This window comes from Lissotriton vulgaris, chromosome 9, assembly GCF_964263255.1.
Source record: "Lissotriton vulgaris chromosome 9, aLisVul1.2, whole genome shotgun sequence".
NCBI classification, from domain to species: Eukaryota; Metazoa; Chordata; class Amphibia; order Caudata; family Salamandridae; genus Lissotriton; species Lissotriton vulgaris.
In genome coordinates, this window is record NC_141697.1 from 422,681,669 (window position 1) to 422,701,794 (window position 20,126).

The 20,126-nt window shown below is 43.6% G+C and overlaps 1 protein-coding gene across 1 annotated transcript in view; it reads right to left on the minus strand.

Moving 5' to 3' along the window:
* CDC42BPB (CDC42 binding protein kinase beta) overlaps window positions 1–20,126 on the minus strand; it is a 900,025-nt gene that overhangs the window by 543,545 nt on the left and 336,354 nt on the right. Inside the window, exons 10-11 of the mRNA XM_086937841.1 lie at window positions 10,873–11,039; window positions 10,666–10,785 (exon numbers count right to left, since the gene is read on the minus strand). Of these exons, the coding sequence (XP_086793967.1) occupies window positions 10,666–10,785; window positions 10,873–11,039 (287 nt within the window). The remainder of the gene's footprint in view (window positions 1–10,665; window positions 10,786–10,872; window positions 11,040–20,126) is intronic.

The following is a 20,126-nucleotide window of genomic DNA, read 5'->3' on the forward strand; positions in this document are numbered from 1 at the left end:
TTGGATGGTGGAATCGATGGAACAATTAATAGGATTAGGTATCTTCCATTCTTCATGTGATCACCTTGTTCGGACCACAGCCAATCGGAGATGATGAAGGAGGAAAGGTTGACCCTATGAGTCGCACATATTAAGCTCTAGGAACCCAAGCAGGTATATGGATTATTCCGAAGTCAAAAGTAATGTCAGCCGCTCGCCGAGAAGCAGGATCCAATGTGTGAGGAACAGTTTGATGGCTGAGGAACCTGGCCAGGATGGCAGCAAACTTCATCCCTGATTGGTTGTCAGTGCTCAGGGTTAGTTTATGCGTATATGTCACCAAAAAATGTGTCCCAAAACTTAGCAGGTATTCTCCAATCAACTAAGCTTTATGAAGCACTATTGAGAGAGTATGCATCCCCAGTAGGCCTAATGGTTTAGAAGAAGACAATTAGCAGAAATGTGACACCTTTCTATGCTGCAATAATATAGAAACATTTTGCCTAGAAATTGTCCTTTTAGATACATAATGAGTTTATTATGGAAATGTTCCATAAGTACCACTGCCAACAGGGTTGGAGAATGTATACCAAATTTCAAGCAACCAACTTGAAAGTGTTTTAGTTGAACACACACAACACTGGTAGCAGTACTAGAACTGAAGAAGGGTCCAGACTACACCATTTGATCATCTTTAGCAGAAGATTAAGAGAGTATTTATGGAAAGACCTACATGTGAAAGCACATGGCCTTCTCTGATATCTCCAGTTATTGGGTCAAATTATACACAATTTCTCAATAGAGTTGGTAATGTGGCTCGTTTGACACCAAAGGTTGTCGGATAATCAGCCTTAAATGTTCTAGAATACAGGTATACATGGCAACAACATCCAGAACATTTTGACCGGGCAAACCAAAGACAGCTGAAATTCCTATACCAATGGATGAAAACATAAGGTAAAATAAACAGATAAATGTGCACTACCTTTCTCCATGGTTTTCAATTTTGCTTCCCATCCGCCAATGCAATACAAAATCATTCCCACAGAACTAGAAGATCTCAATCAAACCCAACACATAATGAGCAATATTAAAATACATCAATGTTTCATGGACAGTATAAATAACATGTCAAATCAATGGATCCAAAATCAACTATCACAGTGTAAGTAAATGATCATCATCCAGGTGGGATAATACTTTCCTTCTTGGAATAAAAAATAAATGTCATGACAACTAGCACATTTTACATTCTGTAGCAGGAATGAAAGTGTGGATTTATGCTTTACCAAAGCTTGCTCACCACCAGAGATGATGCATATGTCACTGATAAAAAATAAACTTCTTAAAAGTAAAATGTGAGGAAAAATTGACGTACTTTTTGATGTCTTTCAGCATGCTACCTAGCATTAAATCTATTTCAATGTCATGGCCCCTCTGACCAAATGTGCACCAAATTTAGTAATATCTATACCTTCTTCCTGTATGATCCACCTAGTTCAAGTTCAAGTTCAAGTTTTTATTGTATGATTTGGCTCTCATCGAGGGCCACATAAAATAACATACATATTAACATGACAGAATAAGAAATAATTACATATAGCTACAAAAGAAAACAATAGAAATTAGCCGAATAATGCACACATCAGCATCTCCCACTCTCATTAATATATGTCCATAAATTCTTTAAAATAATTAAAAAGTCTGAAACAAAACATTTCGTTAGGGGGGGAATACAGAGCATTACGGAACATTGTTATATTCAGAATTCCCAACTCAAGACAAATCGGTTTTATCCATTTTTTGCGCAATAGACGTAATCTCGGGCAAACAAACAATACATGGTTAAGGTCTTGAGCAGCATAATTACATAGCTTACATAAGGGAGACACACCATACCATTTAGCGAGCAATGTATTAAGTGGAAGCAAATTGTGCCGTAGGAGGAACCATACCCTCCGAACACCATGTGGGATATTCCACCTAGTATATTGCTGTGCTTGTTTGGGTATATAAGTTAGGGCCAAGGCTTCCCTTTCTTTATACTTCTGTTGATCCCTTATATCCATCTTATAGCACAATTCCCAGGTCCTACTTTTTAGTTTTAACTTTAGTTCATATGGGGAAAGAGAAAATAGCGTACTTTCATCGAGTTCTAATAGAAAAACAGCTTTTCTGAAGTTTTTTACCAGCTGCGAGAACTCATTGAAATTACCTAAAAGCTCCATTTTTACTAATTTGCGTAGGGTTCCTGGTTTAGCTCTCGCCAGGGATGCTACCCACCTTACCAAAGCTGCTAAACCTTGTGCCCAACAGCTCCGCAGACCAAATTCCAGTCTGCATAGGGATGTGGAACACGCTGAATTAAGAGAGGAAATTTTCCTCAATACCTTTCCCTCCGTTTTTTGCATAAAATCCCATTGTTTTAAATCCACCAATTCCATTCCATAAAGGAGGGTGGAAGGGATCTTTGCGCGAAATACCTCTAAGCAGGACGAGAAATGCCTCTTCCCTGTGGCATTATAAAAGGATCGTAGACCCATTCCATGAGCCATAGCTTTTCTCGTATTATTTTCAATGTGAGGCTTTTCACCAAGATTGGAAGATATTATTTTGCCCAAAAATGGATAAGAGTTGACTACCTCGAGTTTTTCTCCGCTTAATGACCAATTAAAGCCCCTAGATCTGCATTTCTTCTTACCGAAGATGCACATGATCTTGCTTTTAGAGCTATTAATTTTCATGTAGTGTTTATCTGCGAAGTTATTCAATGTATGAAGACGATTAGCGAGACCTTTAGGGGTCAGATCCAAAACTAATATATCATCTGCATACATTAAAATAGATATGGCAGTCCCTCCTATAGTTGGGGGGAGACCCTCACATTTAGCAACTGTAGTAGGTAAATCGGCCATATACAGGGAAAACAGGGTGGGAGCCAATATACATCCCTGTTTTAAACCATTTCGGGAGGGAATTGCTTGAGTAAGTCCCCTTTCTCCGCCCTGTAACACTCTACACCAGGTATTACAGTGTAAGGACTTAACTAAGTCTAATAAATATCTCGGCATACCCAACAGCATCAGTTTTCTCCACAGCGTCGGCCGATCAACCCTATCAAATGCTGCGGAGAAATCAATAAATGCTGCGTATATGCCCCCACCACGAACCCGCACATATTTATCTACGATTACATGTAGCATAGTTAGGTTATCTAAAGTTCCGTGGTCTTTTCGAAACCCTGTCTGCTCCCTAGGAATAATATTATTTAAGAATGCCCAGTCTGTTATTAATATTAGTAGGAGTTTGGCAAAAATTTTTCCTATCGCATCTAATAGCGCAATTAGGCGATAATTAGAGGGATTTTCACGGTCTCCTTTTTTAAAGATTGGAATCAAGATGCTTCCCCGCCAGGACTCAGGTACTGATCGATTTTTAAAGCATGCCTGGAACACTGGAAGAAGAATCCTGCTCCAAGTAGTTATATCTTGCTTAATTATAGACATGGGAACTTCGTCCGGACCCATGGCCCCGGACGAGCGCATGCTCTTAATTGCGGAAGCTATGGTGTCCTCAGTGGGTAATTCCATTGGGTTAACAATATTACAGTCTGGAACCACAGCCTCATCTTCTGTCTCATTGGCAGCATATAGAGTGAGCACAAATTGAGTCCAGACTTCTTCGGAAATGGCAATCGGCGTAGATGTTTTTACAACACCACATCCTTGCCTAATGATGGACCAAAAGGCTCTCGAGTTTTTGCTCCTTGAAGCTTCTCTAAGATTGATCCAAATCATATCCTCTTTGTCTCTTTTGATCTTGGCTCTCAATCTCACCCTCCTTCTCTTTACCAAAGCTAACTGTCTCCGAATCTCTCCTGATCTATGAAGGTACTGCAACCTAACCAATTTATTAATCTCTTTATTTATCTTTAAGAGAGTACTAGGTAAGAAAGATTTCTTTCTAAACCTTCCTCGATTCCTGGCCATTTCAGTAACTTTTTGAATAAGCGTTTCGAGGGACCTAAATTCCCTACCTTGCCAAGAGTCGAGTTCAGTTAGAGATTGAATAAGGATGTTTTGCACATCCTTGTAATGACTGGTACCCCAGTAGCATCTCCCAGATTGGCAATTTATAGAGAAGCCTTTATTCTTTAGGGACCAGCGGTCAGATTCAGGAGGAATTAGTGAAATAGATAATTTTATAATTTTATGGTCACTCAGCGGAGTGTGAGAGATTACCAGGTCTTTAAAAGAAGAGAACGTATCGAGATCAGTTATAGCGTAGTCCAAAATGGATTCACCACTAATAGAGGCATGTGTATAATTTGCTGGGGAATCGGAAGGCATTCTGCCATTTATGATAATTCCATCCACAGCACTGAGCTCCCCAAGAAGAATCTTACCCCTTTTATTCGTTTTTATTTTATTAGGGAAGAGAGCTTGGGGAATATTAAATACTTCTTCTTTTACCTTGTTTCTAAATATGTCAAGGGAAGTATTGGAGACTTTACAGTTTAAATCCCCCACCAATAATAGATATGGAGGATCATCCCCCTCTAATAACTGTTTTATGTATGTAAACATACGCTTTAAAACTGGGGTAAAATTGTCTTCGGGGGGAATGTAGGCATTTAAAATTATAAACGAAGATCGTTGTACATTATTATCCAGGTTAGAAATAGTTATGGATTGGAATAAATTACTCTCATCCTTGTAATGGGAAAATTGCCATTGAAGTGTATTGGATAGCAAACAGGCGATTCCGCCTTTAGCATGGCCCCTTTTAGAAGGCGTTGCAGCAACTTCAAAGATGAAGTAATCATTCCCTCCATAGGGGAGAGTATCACACCATGTTTCTTGAATACAATACACATCTGCATTCAAAGAAAAAAGATAATCAAGTTTCTCCGGACATTTAGACAGACCAGCAGCGTTCCAAGAAACTATTTTTAAACACTGGTTAAAGATATGCAGATGGTCGTGGGTTTCTCGAGGCGGTGTTTGAGAGAACTCCCGGTAACCAATTCCACATCGAAACATCATCAGCTAGAGGCTTATCAGTACACCCAACTAGAGGAAAGACCTGCGAAACCATTCGTTTGCCTCTGGAGAGCCAAATCTTCAGGTCATTATTACCAACAAGAAAATCTTCCTGTCCAGAGGACCATTTTATATTTCTTTCAGAGAAAGAAAGAGATGAATTTTTATTAAGAAAAGGTACCACGTCTATTCCTCTGCGTTGGAAAGCTTCTGCATGTTGAAGCACCAGGTTAGTAATTATTTTAGAGTAAAACTTTACCCTTATTCGTTGGCCATTTATAGATCTTATAGGTAAAACTAGATCAATATCATTCGTTAGGACCAATTTTAAACTTTCTATTTCTTTGAAACAGCTAAGTAGCCAAGATCTATTCATTCTTAAGTCCGAGTCAAGTAAAGGGAGAAAATCCAAAGTCAACGTATCCACATAAGAAATGTTATCTTTTGGTGTCGGATGTATTACATTCCTAGCTACATCTGTCGGAGGCAAAAAAATAGGAGCTAATGGATTAAATACTCTTGTTATAATTGGGGAGTGTTGGACAGCCACACTTATAGGAAGGGAAACAGGGATTTCACTTGTGATTCCAGCTACCACCCCATTCGAGGTTACCTCAACAGCAGCCTCCATCACAGGTTCTGAAACCCCCCTGTTCATAGAGAAAATAAGTGGGGTATCATTGGTATCGTTTAAGATCTCATCCCCATCCATATTATCCGAATTATCAGGAGATGGGCTATACCCTTTTCCTATAGTGACTGGCTTTTCAGTTATTACATGTTTAGGAAAGATAATTTGTCTAGGTCTTTTCTTTTTGTATCTGCGTATAGGCTTCCCCTTTTTTCCTCTAGCTATCTTTTTGATAACGCGAGGAGACCCTAGGAGAACTTCTGAGTCCTTCTTTTCATGCACAAAAATGGGAAAGAGATCCACCTAGCCAGAGGCAGTTGCAGAAATGGTACAACAGGATTCCTAAAAGCAAGGTCTCCACTTTATGGTCACCTCAATCGAAAGGCAAACCATTGCATACAGCATATGGCAATTTAGAAAATAGACAGGAAACCATATTTATTGGACTAAGTAATTCTTCATATTACCCCTAGCAGTGTCAACATTATACCATCTAAGTCCAAAGCACATGTATGTCATACTACTCACAAGAAATCAGGTAAGGGAGCATGGCTAGCTCTCCCAGACAACAACGTTCTTGAAATATCTTAAGTTGGGATCCATTTTAAAATCAGGAAGAGAATTTTATTTGAGATATCTGCCTCTGGCAAACTGAGAATCTAATACTCCTGATCAGTTTAGACACCAGTAGATGCTCTCCACTGGAATTCCTGCCAACGGCGGATGACCTGCCAAACCAGTTAAATTAGAAAAACCAGACTGTTCTGCATGCTATACCCTAGTTGGAAAATATTCAAGAAATTTATAAAAAGGTTTATGGCTGATAATAGGGGATTGATATACTTTTCCACACCAAATATGGCATTTTTTCCTAGCATAAATGGACCACTTGATGGTGCTGTCATGATGCTCCATGAGGAATGAAGCCTGCTGTATTATTTCCCGGGTTGTTGGCAAGTACCAAGGATTCAGCACGCCAGGAGTCAGACCACATCAGCTTGTATCAACAGGTTAGTTTGCCCCTCAGTATTAGTTCTAACAGCATCCAACTTGTGCTGCTAAATTATGTATTATAATAAAAACAAGGAATGCATGTCTGAACTCTCCACTCCAATCCTGAAAGATGGCATTCAATAGAGCTACTTCTGTATCTAGTCCTCAACTAAAGAGGGTCGCTGATCAAACATTCAGCATCAATGCAAAGGGTTTCACAGCACAATGGTCCTTTTGGATGATCAATCACTCAGTCACTGATGTCTCTCAGAAACTAAAAGCTGCATTCATAAATTGCAATAAACTAGCCTAGTAGTTACTGTGTGGCCACCAAAGTCTCCCTGTACAGGCATAAGTGCTAAAATAGTTAACCAGATGTATGAAAAGCTTAGCTGCTGTGCAGCTTAATTGGATGATATTTCATCGCTAAGACCTGGACTAACCTCAACAGATTGCAACTTCTGTCCACATTTTCGGAAGTACCACACCGCGAACTACCCCAAAAATGCCAGATATTTGGTAAGCATCTCAGAACTATCTGCCTTCTGTAGACACATTACCAGAGCAGACACATCAGTCTAACCTGCAAGCATTTAACTATAACATATCTGGGGCACACTCAAAAATAGCATGAATATTTTAGCCCTTCATGTGTTTTAAACACCAATTGACCTCCAGCCTGCTTTCATAAGACAGGCTTATCTCTGCTGAGCCGAGTCCTTTTGAATGTGCTGCATTTTTAAACTCTTATGGGCTTGATAATGTAGTGTTCCTGAAATAATCAATTGAGTGAAAGGTCCAATCAAGCCCAGTATTTAAGCCAGATGATCAATTCTATCAGTTCTGCTTTCAGAACCTTCATTAGCTCCTTCTTGATTAACTCAATTTTTACTATGTAAGTTACAAGATTGCATACACCAAATTTATGCAGAAGATTATGAGCTTCAAGGTCCTCCTGGGCTCCAAGTTTCTTTGGTCAAATTGGCAAAGAATCCCAGAGTCTTCAGAATGTCGACCACCAAGATGACTTGCATTTTCAAGACTTTATAATACTGAGATAGGAAGCTTATTTGGTCAATGCAGATGATCATGCCCAGCGTCCAGATCCAGAGTGCTAAATAGGATATGGGTTGAAACTCTTGCCCAGGTCTATGCTTGGCTCTTTCATCTGAGCTGTGGGGACGTGCCTTCATGCCTGTTCTTGTTTTCAGTTGCTTCCTGTTTTTTACGTTAGGCTGGGCACCACCGACAGGCCTTCTCAAAGGCTCGTTCCTACTCATTTTAGGATCAATTATGTGCGGCACTCTGGTCTGCATAAGAGGTCTTTCACCCCTACCATATGTGGGAAGTGGGGTCTCAATCGTCATGGCAGTAAATTTATTGCATCTCTAACCAAAGGTAATGTGTGCTGTGGAGTTGGGCTTAAATAAAATGCCTTTTGCAACCCCTCTAAGCCATCATTTTGAGGTTGTGGCCCCTGTTTCTGCTTGGCCTCGGCAAGCGATGGAGGGTCCTCACTCCCCATTAGTTAACTCATGGCTCGAATGTCATCTACCCTCCAGTTATGAGGTGAATCAGGCCAAAACAGAGTAAGCTTAGGTTGAAGCCTACCTATTGGTTTCACAGATGCAAACATAGTTCACAACCTTTAAAAGCAATTATCAATAGCCTAGGATAATCCCTCTCCTTCGGTGTAAGGTGTGCTCTTGTATGAAAGCATACTCTGAACACCTAGGTGGGGCATTTAGTGCCAGATTAACAAGATATTTACATTTGGTAACACTCTTTCTGTAGATAATTAATGCATGGTGAAGGTGTGAACGGACACCCATGTAGTAGCCTGGCAGATGTCCAGCAGCCAAACATACTGGCCTAGGCCTTGTGGCGGCCTTTGGTCTGGAAGAATGAGTCCAAGGCTTTTTTGAAGCACCTTTATGGCCAAGCCGTAGCACAACTTAATGTAAAGAATGATCCATCTGAATAAGGTCCATTTCTGGACTTCTTTCCCTTTCGTAGCACCACAGGAACCACAAAACGTAAGCCTTGCACTTGGTGATCCTTGGTCCAATCGATATAAAAGTTGTGAGACTTTCTGGGGCCCAACCAGTGAATTCACTTAATAAAAATGTATCCTACCTTCCTTCCTATAATGCTTTAATATAGCTTTATCCTCCTTTCCTCAAAATAATTTTCAATATTTGTATTGTGACCCTCACACATCCTATTGGTGTCAGGCTTCAATATCAGGCCGCACCCTAGTCCCTAAACTCCAAGGTGGGCTCAACCATGTCTCAGGGACTCCTTTAAATATTGTTCTAATACTAATCAAGATTACAAATATTAAAATAAAAAATACCTAGTGGTCGGCCCGATTTCCCTTTATTTTGGGTGCCACTAGTAGGATTAAAATGTGTGCTAATTAGTTGGGTGAATGTAAGGGGAGGGTTACGACCCAGGAACTCTAATACTGTGTTGACATGTTTTAATCCTTCACTACCCCAACAGGGTTTGTGCTTTCATCAGGACTATTTTTATTTGAACCCCATTTGTTTTAAGTTATAATGTCACTATCCAGTTTGTGGTGTCAGGTCTGTCACCATCTGTTCCAGTGGCAATCAGTGGCTTCATCTAAGGACCACCCATAGCCAAGAGTTAATGCATCTATAACCACTAAGAGCTCCAACTGGGGTAGGGAAAAAGGCCTACCACAAGTAAGGTTGAAATCCTTCATCTACCACTGGAGGTGCTAAGCAACCTCGTCGAACCCACAGGTGTTCTCCTAGAGGCATCCCATGCGAGGAGCACATTTAAGACTGAAGATCTACTACATTGCCGGTATGTGACAGAAGGCATAGATCATGAGGAGATACTAGGCCAGGAGACCAAAAAGCCTCAGAACAATCAGGCATAACAGGACTGAGCCCAAAGAAAATGTTACTTACTTTCTGTAAAAATATTTCTGGTGGATACTCTTCCTGCAGATTCCCCACCTCTTGAGTTCCCCGGAACCAGACTGGTCCAGAAAACCTTTCTCCCTATCTCCATGGCCTTACCCCTGACAGAAGCGGGGTGTTAGCCATGCTTGACTCCGGGAGTGACATACCGGTGATGGGATGAGACTGACATCAGATAAAGTATGTTGTGCACAACTTGGAACCTTATTATGATGGTGCATAATGATCCATCAAACTTGGAGATTGGAGGCATCAGTGAGAAATATGCAAGAAGATCGAGTATCCACCAGAAATACTGTTATCAAATCGAAGTTACTTTTTCTTCAGATAGATACTTCTACCTGCAGATTTCTCACCTCCTAAATAGATTCCCAAGGAATACCCAGGCCTAGAATGATAGTTATACCATTAAGGCCTTTAGTATAGATCTGGTGAAATGCCCATCCCACCTCACCTCTGAATCAAGACAACTGTGTTTAGTAAAGATGAAAAAGTATAACCAGTGGCTGCACTGCAGATGTCACCTACTGGGACGCCCCAAGCTAAGGAAGACTCTGAGGATTTGGCTCTTGTGGAGAGCCCTCTCATGTCCTCGTTTGGTCCTGCTTGTGGACAAATCACATCAAAGTCGTACTGTCTGTCAAAATCTGCTCTGAACAGAAGTGAAGAAAAGGGAGGAATGCCTGATCACTAGGAAAATCGCCCTCAGTTCGAGCAGGTTAATGTGGAGACATTCCTTTTCTGCAGACCATAGACCTCGGATCTCCAATTACATCAGGTGAGTCCCCATACCCTAGGGTGGAGGCATCTGTCACTAACGTGGCCACGGCTGGAGGAGGTTGAAAGTTCATTGTCCTACTAGGCAAGCTGGTATAATTGATTCTTTTCCTAAAGGCAAAATTATTCTTCAGAAGTCTCAGGTACAGAAGGTTTGCAAAGTCTGTATGTTCAGATAAATCGGGTCCAAGACGATGCTTTCAACATCAACAAAAGGATTTTCTTTCCAAAGTGTTTGTTGGGGGCACCTAATTGAGATAGAGAGGTTTCTGAAAAGAAGAGAACATACCTGATATTTTGTTCTTCAATCGCTCTATTTCCTCAGTTAACTTTTTCATCTCTTTATCCCGGGACAGAGTTCCTGTTGAGCGAGGAGTGCCATGAAGAGATTGAACGGTCTGTGTGGATTCTAGGGATAAATGTAAACAGAATGACATTTGGCAATATAAACAACAGGTGCATGGTGAAAGATGCTAAAGCATATGCTACATCTTACCCTGAAGTTTTCGGTTCAACTCGAGTTTTTCTTGCTCAAGTCTTCGAATCCTCCGCTCATAAGCCTCTATCTGCAGACTATTTTCCAACCCTCGCTGGACATCCTCATTTTGGGTTCCAGCTTTTGAATGTACTACAGTCCGTAAAGACCCTCGATCAGAAAAACAGCTGAAAAATAAGAAATAACATATCTCTAAGCACTGTACCTAAACTGCAACAGCATGTAACATTCTTTACTTGGGACTCAGCCTGCGTAATGGTTTAAAGTAACTCTTAAATGTCAAGATGTCAATAGAAAAGCTATGATCGCTGAAATGATTTCTCATGAAATCTCTAAATGAATAAGTTACTTACCTTCATTAGTGCCTTTTGTTATACTATGTTAGTTTGTTAAATGCACTTATCACCCGCGAGGATATCCAGGCGCTGAGCAGGTGAGTAATACGAGCCTATACCCGGCTGAACCTTTGATGTACCGCAGGGTTAGTTAATAAGCCAGCTCTTCAGTTTCTTGCAGAATTCAAGAAGCAAAGAGCAAGTCCTGATGTGTTGGAGTAAGTCGTTCAAGGTCTTAGCAGCGACTTATGAAAATTAACATCCTCCAGTTCTGCTCTGGTGGAGGAGAGATGTGGGAGCAAGTAATGCTGAGCACAGTTGTCTGGTGGGTTTGTAGAAGTGTAGGAGGTGGTTATGTTGTGAAAAGCCTTAATTAAATGTGTGGGTGAGAAGCTTGAACTGACTGCATTTCTGGATGGGGAGCAAATGAAGCTCCCCGAGAGGAGGCGAGATGTGGGGACAGCGAAGGAGACAATGAACAGTCTGGCGGCCTTTTCAATGGCCCGGAGTCTGTGTATGAGGTGGGTTGAGATTCCAGCATATAGTGAGTTGTCATATGGTGGTCTGGGTGAGCCACTTGAAGAGCATAAGCAGCATTCAAAGGATGAGGAAACATGAGGAGGTGATGGCGTGGATCTGCAATGCCATGGTGAGTTTGTTGACCAGAATGAGTCCTAGGTTTCTGGCGTGATCAGATGGGATAGATGTGGATTCTACTTCCATGTGTCACCAGGAGGAATCCTAGGGTAAGCTCATGTTCAAGAAGATCAGCAATTCCGTTTTGCCGATGTTGAGCTCCAGGCAGTCCTCTTTCAACCAGTTTGCTACGTCATGCAGTTTTGAGAAGCTGTTCGTTGGTGGTGGTTGCACTGGTGTTGTCCGTCCAGGAAAGGGTATGTCGTCAGCGTAGGAGATCATATTGTTTCCATGGGTTCTGATGTTTGCAAGCGGTTTCATGTATATATTGATGAAAGCTGAACTGAGTGAGAATCATTGTCGGACCACGCAGATGAGTTTCTTGGGCTCCAAAGAGTGATTGGCGCCTTACTCTATGAGTTCATCCTGTACGAAATGAGGTTATCCATTTTAGTGCTGGTTCTTGTATTCCCATGTGATGTAGTCTTGAGACAAGCGTGTGGTGACAGACTGTTGAACCGCGGATAGGTCAAGTAGGACGAGTGCTGTGATGTCTCCGCTGTCAAGGATGGTCCGGATGTAATCTGTGGACGCAAAGCTGGGGTTGTCCTGGAAGCCAGCTTGTGTGCTGTCTGGAAGTTGGTGAAATTGTAGGTGGCAGGAGATTTGCTTCTTGATTCTCTTCTACGGGATTCTGGCAGGGAATGGTAGTAGTGAGGTGGGCCGAGGAGCTCGCATTGGGTCGACTGATGGTCTCTTAAAGAGGGTGATGACTTCTGGGAATGTTGAGGTTTTGATGGAGGTGTTGATGATGGATGTCAGCACAGAGCTGAACATTATTCCTCCTAGGTTGTACAGGTTGTAGTAGAGGCATGGGCCCGTAATGGCTCTTGAGTGGATTGACTTCATGATCGCAGTAGTGTCTACGCTGGCGAGTGGGTACCTGTTAGTTAGGTGTTTGTCCTCATTTGCTGTGGTGGATAGCAGGTCGATTATGTCTTTAGGGTTGGAAGAAGTTTGAGAGACAGCTGCAGATTTCTTGCGAAGGGGTGATGGCAGGAGTATGAGAATGGAGACTGAAAAGTGGCAGAATCGAGTGGAAATGACGCAAACGCCAAAGAGAGCTAAAAGTGAGCACAAAGAGAGAAAGTAGCACAGAATAGAAAGAGCACAAGTGAGCGCAGTGGAGAAAAAGTGAGAGAAAAGCAGAGAAGGGAGAAATTGTGTGAGGGATGGCCGATGGCCCAGAGAAGAGAGAGCAGATAGATAAAGCTGCAAGGCGGGGCCTCGAGGTAGAAGGCCGGGTTCGGACGTATCTAGACTGGTCAGTGGACCACTCTCAGGTAAGTGAAGGGGGGAGCTAGGCCTAGGCACCTACTCAATGTGGTCGCACAGTGGCAACCATTACTATGTTCCTGGGAGAGGAGAGGAGTCAAAGGTGGGCTTTTCTGGAGGATACACTTATCTAACCACAGTTTGCTCACCTTTAGAATATCTGAAAGTGTCAGATTAAATTCTGAAGATTTAAAAATGGCATTGCTCCCGTGAGCCAGTAGGTTCACTTTGTTCCGCCCCAGAAGTGTTGAACAGAGATGGACATAAGTGCCAAACCTGCGAACCAACCTCAGTTACTTTCTTGAATCTGTCTGCACCCAACAAGAATCAATGTGCAGATTCCTAAACTTGGACCTTTTAAGAATGGAAAAATAGCATTCCACAGAACAGGGAGGTGGGAGGGCAGTGAGAGATCTGCAAGGGAGGGGGGGTTGTTTTGAATTTGGTTAAAGCAAGAATCGAAAAGTTGTTGGAGCGCCGGAGGACGGCTCCATGGTAGAGACACTGTTATATATGAATTAGGTTGAGCAGGCACAGATGCGTTGGAGCAGATTCGGGATGTGACCTTGTTTGAAGCAGAGATGACTACTAGCACAGAGAGCCCTCCTTCAGTGCCCCTGTTGTCCGGCCCAGCATCTATGTGAAAGGGGTTGGCATTGGTTTGGGTGCTGGAGTGGAAGTTGGCACTGAAACAAGTGAATACAGAGACTGGTTCGGAAGGCACATATGGCACAGAGGATGGATCCACCCGCAGTACCCCAACAAGAAGCCTCTGCAGACCCTTGGGACCTAAATGTGCACGAAAGGGAGCAGGAAGAGTGTAGCAAGGCCTCTCCAAAAGCCTCAATCCGTTGCAAGGTTAACAATGTCATGGGAAACTTGGGGTGCATCAGGATCAGCTGCAACATCGGAACCATGCCAGGGTACAGGGAGTCAGACTGATGTAGAGGCCGAATATGCCACCTGGCTAAGTGTACAAGCAGGGTGCATGGGGTCAAAAGGTCAAGAAGCCTAAAGGCTGCTCTCATCAAGATCCGAAACATTACAATCATAGCCCAAATGTCCCAGACACATTGTGGCTGAGGAAAGGCCCTGAACTGCACTGTGCCTAAGAAAGCTCCTATAAAAGGAAGTCTCTATGAAAGGGTCAGATGTGACTTTGGATCTTTGATTGATGTACCCCAACAATGTCAAGAAGTTCACAGTCGTCTGTATGTGGTCTACGGCTGATTGTCAGGATAGGCAACCTGGTATCCAACCTCCAAAGATGTGTGGCAACCACTGCCATCACTTTTACGAACACTTGAGAAGTGCTGGTAAGGCCAAAGGGGAGAATGGCAAACTGTAAATACTCCTGGCTCACAGTGAACCGCTGGTAACATGTGGTACTGCAGGATGGACACATGAAAGTAATTTCCTGGAGTTCAAAGGCTACCATCAAGTAACGCGGATCTAGGGCAGACAGAACCTGGACCAATATAAACATTTGGAATTTGTCCTGCCTCAGAAAGGTGTTTGAGAGAGCGAAGATTTAGAATAAGACAAAGGCCTCCATTCTTCTTCCACACAAGAAACTAGCAGGAGTAACCTCCCATCCCTATTTTAGAGTTTGGAACCCTCTCTAAGGCCTTCTTGGACAGGAGAGCTTGCAGTTCTTGAAATAAGATAAATAGGTGTGCCTCTAACAGCCACTCTGCCTCTGGTCAAAGAGGAACGGAAGGGCATAGTCCTGTTAGATTATCCGTAGGGCGCATCTGTTGGTTGTGATGGTTTGCAAGCCTTGGAGAAAATGTTTGAACCTGCCTCCCACAGACTGGTCGTGCACCACTAAGGGCAAACTAAAGTGGCTTTGAATCTGATGCAGCAGTGAAGGGAGACTGAGGAAAACTGAGTCCCCGTGACGTATGATGTTTGTTTGCGCCACAGAAAAACTAGGGTGAATGCTGGTGTGAGGGGGCTTGAGCGGTCTATAAGCCAACTCTCTGATGTAGCCTTGGAAGGGTCGAACATGATGGGAAAACTATCTGGCTGGGATGGAAAGACTCAAGGAAAGTGCTGTGGCTCTACACTTCTTAAAGCGCTTGAGGGTGGAGACTCAGGCTTTTTGCTAATAAGGCAGGTCCTTAAAAAGGCATGCCAGCACATCTTCAGAAAAGCCAGTGGATTGCATGGCGACTGAGTACCACGCTAGTGCCTACTGCTCACCCCCAGCAATTAGTAGTATCCAGTCCAGCCAGACTCACATATTTGAAGTATACACAAAAAACTGATGGGTGGAATGCTTGAATTAATCTCAACCACTGTTAATTAACTCTGGCCTCATTCCTTTCCACCTGGGACATAGAGCCTGACCTGGCTGCTCAGGCTAAACTATTTCTATTGGAGCAGGGTCAAGGCTGATCTGAAATGGTCTAAACTGATATGGAATGGTGAGCAAAATTAAAATGGATGTGAAAAGAAAATATGAAGAATGATTTCTTTGTTCAGCTGGGACTCTGACAGCACTTTTTAAATCAAGGAGGGATGAGGTCAAAGAACCACCCTGTATTTGTAAACTGCTGTGAGCTGTGCCAAAACACAAAACGCTTGAAGTTGACTTATGCACCAGGCCTATGTTATTGCTTCTAAATGAGTTTTTCACATTGAAGCATGCATCAATTTGAAGCATACTATTGGCTTTAAAGGTTTGATCATCAGCAATGCATGGCTGGAAAATTGGCTGCAAGGGAGAAGTCATCAGGACAAAAGACATGACTGAAACAAAGTGCCTTAATACCTGAAATCAAAAGTATTAACAAAAGTCATTGAGACAACAGAAAACTAAATTGCAGATAAATCACAACCACACTCAAGCAGGTAAAGAGAATAAAATATGGATCACCAAAACACTACTGGAAATGGTGAATTTTTCACTGCCACCACTTGAATTTGTTATATCATTCTGCCCCCGCAACCCCGCCCCCTCAAGCACAACAAGAGACGAGACACATTTCTGACCACTAAAATGACAATGTATTTTCAGTAGCTCAAGACAACAGAAACAGAAATCAAAAGCACAAGCTACAAATGCTCTCCCCTAGCTAAAATAACTAAATAATTAATAACTTAACCATTACAAATCATAGTGCTTGTAACACTACAACTAATAATAACGTTAATGATAAGAATAATTAATATGCCTAACTTAAATGTTCTTTAAATGAATCAGACATTACATAACTAATTGGAGGTGAATGTTGGAGAGTTTATCATATGGACTATTGGAATCACTGGAGATCAGCAGGAGAGAGTACTGTCTGTTGGGTGCAGCAGCGAAGGCATCCTAAGGACATTTAGCTTCAATTTGTGTATAGTATACAAGGATAACATACCTTCGATGGCTTTGAGACCCCTCTGATTATGATTAGTAAGAGAAAGATGGATTTAATAAAATACTGGTTAGAATTGTACACAGTGATAATGCCTGGAGATACACTAATATTCCTTTCCATTTCATTATGGTGGGTTACATTGTGAATTAAGTAGTATATTACATGGAAAAATTGTTGATGTGATTATATAGCCTTGTCATACTTTGTACTGTTGCAGTCATGCTCATGAGAGCATTACTATGGGGGTGGAGGGAGGCTGAGGCTAACGACCTTTTTCTTCTTCTCAAACACACTCTTCACTCTGCAGGTGGTAGCCCCAGTTTTGCTCTTTGGAATGTGCACCCATCTCCTTCCTTCTTATCTCTCTATTCCAGTAGGGTCTGCTGGTTGCATCCAGTTACTGCTGATATCCTATGAATTGCTCTAAATTCAACGCTGCGACCATAGCTCCCCTCATCTACTCTACCACTCCTTTAGCCAGCAGAATACTGCTCCTTCTTTCAGCTTAATTTGCACTAAATTATAGCTGCTCTTGAATCTCCCTTTAGATTTCCACAATAAATTGCTTCATTTTCTGTGCTTGCAGTAACACAATGGACTGATTTCATGACTTCTTTGTAAGCTTTGCTACACCTGTCACTTCCTGGGTACCTACTACCTATTTCAAATAGTGATAAATCGACCACAAAACGTTCAGCACAGTCCCAGCTTTTTCCTTTTCTTTGAGGATGCAGAAACACCATAACAAATAAGATAGATTATTCAAGGGTATGGGCCTCTATAAGAGACACACATAGAAAAAACTGCCTCACAGGGAATAAAGTGAAGAGGGAAAGGCATGCTTGATAGGTGAAGGTTCAGTGGGACACTCCAAAAGGAGGCAGACTATTGCCTGCTCCGGGTTTAAAAAAGAACCTTAACCATTAACTATGAGACGTGTTTCCTTGTTCCTCCGATGCTTAGAAAGTAAGACTTGAACCAGTAGAGGGACTGAGTCTTTGAAGAAGGCGACATTCAGAATCCACCCCCTTGATATCAGAGACTCAAATCTTTTAAGAGACTATAAAAATCCCTCTGCAGTGAAAAGGCAGATATTTTATCAACTTTTTAAACCCTTAACTGAAACCGAAATTTTACAGTGATGAATTACGACACAATAGAAATATCTGTACATATAAATGCTTTGTAGCCCACAATTTTTCTTAATTTCTAGAACAAACATACATCTTTTTTTGTGAAAAGGCCCAATGCCGACTGGTAATCTTGATCTGCAGCATACTAAGATGACATTAGCCTCTGTGTGGCTATCTGCTGTTAAATATATACTCTTCGGTGTACCCTTTTGTTTGTGTGATTTATTTAATTGCTATTTGAGAGTAGGTAGAGCCTTCTCTATTTTTTAGAGATTCCCCCATAGAACCTGCAGCGAAAGTTCTCTGCCTTGATATAAGAGGTGGAAAAGTGTTGGAAGAAGTGAAAGTGAATTATGACACGGGCACTCAAAGGACAAAATAATGGCAAGGTGGATAAATGGTGAAGCGGCCTGACATAGAATGGATGAAACAGTTGATAGGATGAGTGGAAAAGTAGGACAATTGTTAAGATCAGGTCAAGCTGGTCAGGGGGGCGTGGCTTGAGCGCCAATGGTGGAGGTCGCCTGAGCGCTCGGCTCCGCGATCGAGCCGCCATTAATCCTGATTCCGGGCGACACGTTGAGTGCAGTGGGTGCTGAACCGGGAGGCGACTTTGGAGACCTGTAGCGAGGCCCGTTCGAGGCGATCGAGAAATTCAAGGGGCGAGCAGAGCAGAGCTCAAGATGGCGCCCGCTCCGTCTCCAAGGTCCTGAAGCGGCCCGTGGGCCTAGGAGGACCGGTGCCTTCGGTGACACCAGCTTATTCCTTTCCCCTCTAGGGGGGGCGACGCCGGTGCCGACTACCTGGGCGACAGGAAACACCTGTGACCTTCTAAGCGGTGCCTATCGAGACCGTCGCTTGGCCGAGCCCTAACTGCGCCACAAAGCCTCGAGGAGCAGGGGGAGCAGCCGGACACGTCTTCCTGCCCGGAACGACACGAGCCTATACCATCTGGGCCCTCGGTATTAGCAGCGTGTGTGTCCACTCATACCACACTGGGAGAGACTTGAGCCCAGTCCGGGTACTGAGGGACAGCGAGAGTGGCTGAACGGAGCTTGGACTAATCACTTGGTGGTCGGCGAGGCCTGTAGCTGCTGGCGGAGGCGACGGTGCCTCGAGGAGATCGAAGACCCCGGCGGTGTACTACTGCCTAGTGGTGACCCCTTCCCCTCCCCCTTCCGCCCTTTTTGTTACCAAGATAGGAGTTGCTGGCCCCCGCCTGGACTGGCAGAGGAAAGAGATCGCTTGGTGCCCGCACCACGTGGCATCAAAGACGGACGCCATTGCTGTCTGAGCCTGCGAAGTCCCACTGCCATGACCGCTGGCTTCCTACAGTCTCGGCGGACGGACGAAACCCCTTTGGGAGAACACCCAACTCTGTGCACTTGATGGACTAATAGTTGAGATATCTCCTACTACTGCACCGGGACCCGACCATTGGTCCGCATCGGCACGGATCTTTCAGCGATAACCGGAGGCACACTGATTGACCCTCCCCCGACTGGGTGTCCATCGGGTCCTCTACTGGAGACCACGGCCGCTATGGTGAAGCCGAAAAGTACTAAGGGCGGCACTCAGACCACCTCGGACATGGAGGCGCCTGATAAGGACGATCGATTGGATCCGGAGAGATCGGGGAGCCCGCACCTTCAACAACAGCTCGACAAGATCTTGGCGGCGATCACTGACACACGATCGGCCCTCCAAAAAGACATTGCCCAGGTCGCGACGAGCCTGGGCTTGCTCAGGGCGGGCCACGGTAAGCTCTTGGACAGAGTCAAAGAAGTGGAGAGCTCGGCGGGAATCTTAGAACCCTCTCAAAAAACTTTAGCCGCCGCCATGAAGGGCGCTTTGACCCGCATAGATGCCCTGGAACGAAGGGCGGAGGATGCGCAATAGGAGGAATAACATCCTTGTGGTGGGCCTACCGGAAAAAATCGAAGGTATTGACATGGTGGCCTATCTGGAGGATTGGCTTAGGACCGTGGTAGCGTCTGAGGGGCTTTCCTCCTTCTACACTCTGGAGCGGGCGCACAGGGTGCCAGCCAGACCGCCGCAGCAGGGCCGATCTCTACGCCCGGTGGTGGCGCGACTACTACATTTCCGCGACAGGGATTTACTTCTCAATGCCGCCAGACAGAATGGGCCATACCAGGTGGCAAACAGTTGAGTGAACATTTTTCCAGATTACACCTATGAGACTCAACGGAGGAGGGCCTCCTTCTTAGTGATCAAACGAGAACTGAGGAGTGAGAGCATACAGTATTCCTTGTTATTTCCGACAAGGCTCCGCATCATCCTGGACAGCACGACCAAATTCTTCGATACCCCGGAGGACGCGTGCAGTTAGATTGAACTATACAGAGCTGGCAAAGATGGCTTTGGGTCCTCCTTCCAGACTACCTCGGAAGTGGGCCTACAGTGGAGGTCTAAAAGGATCCGGA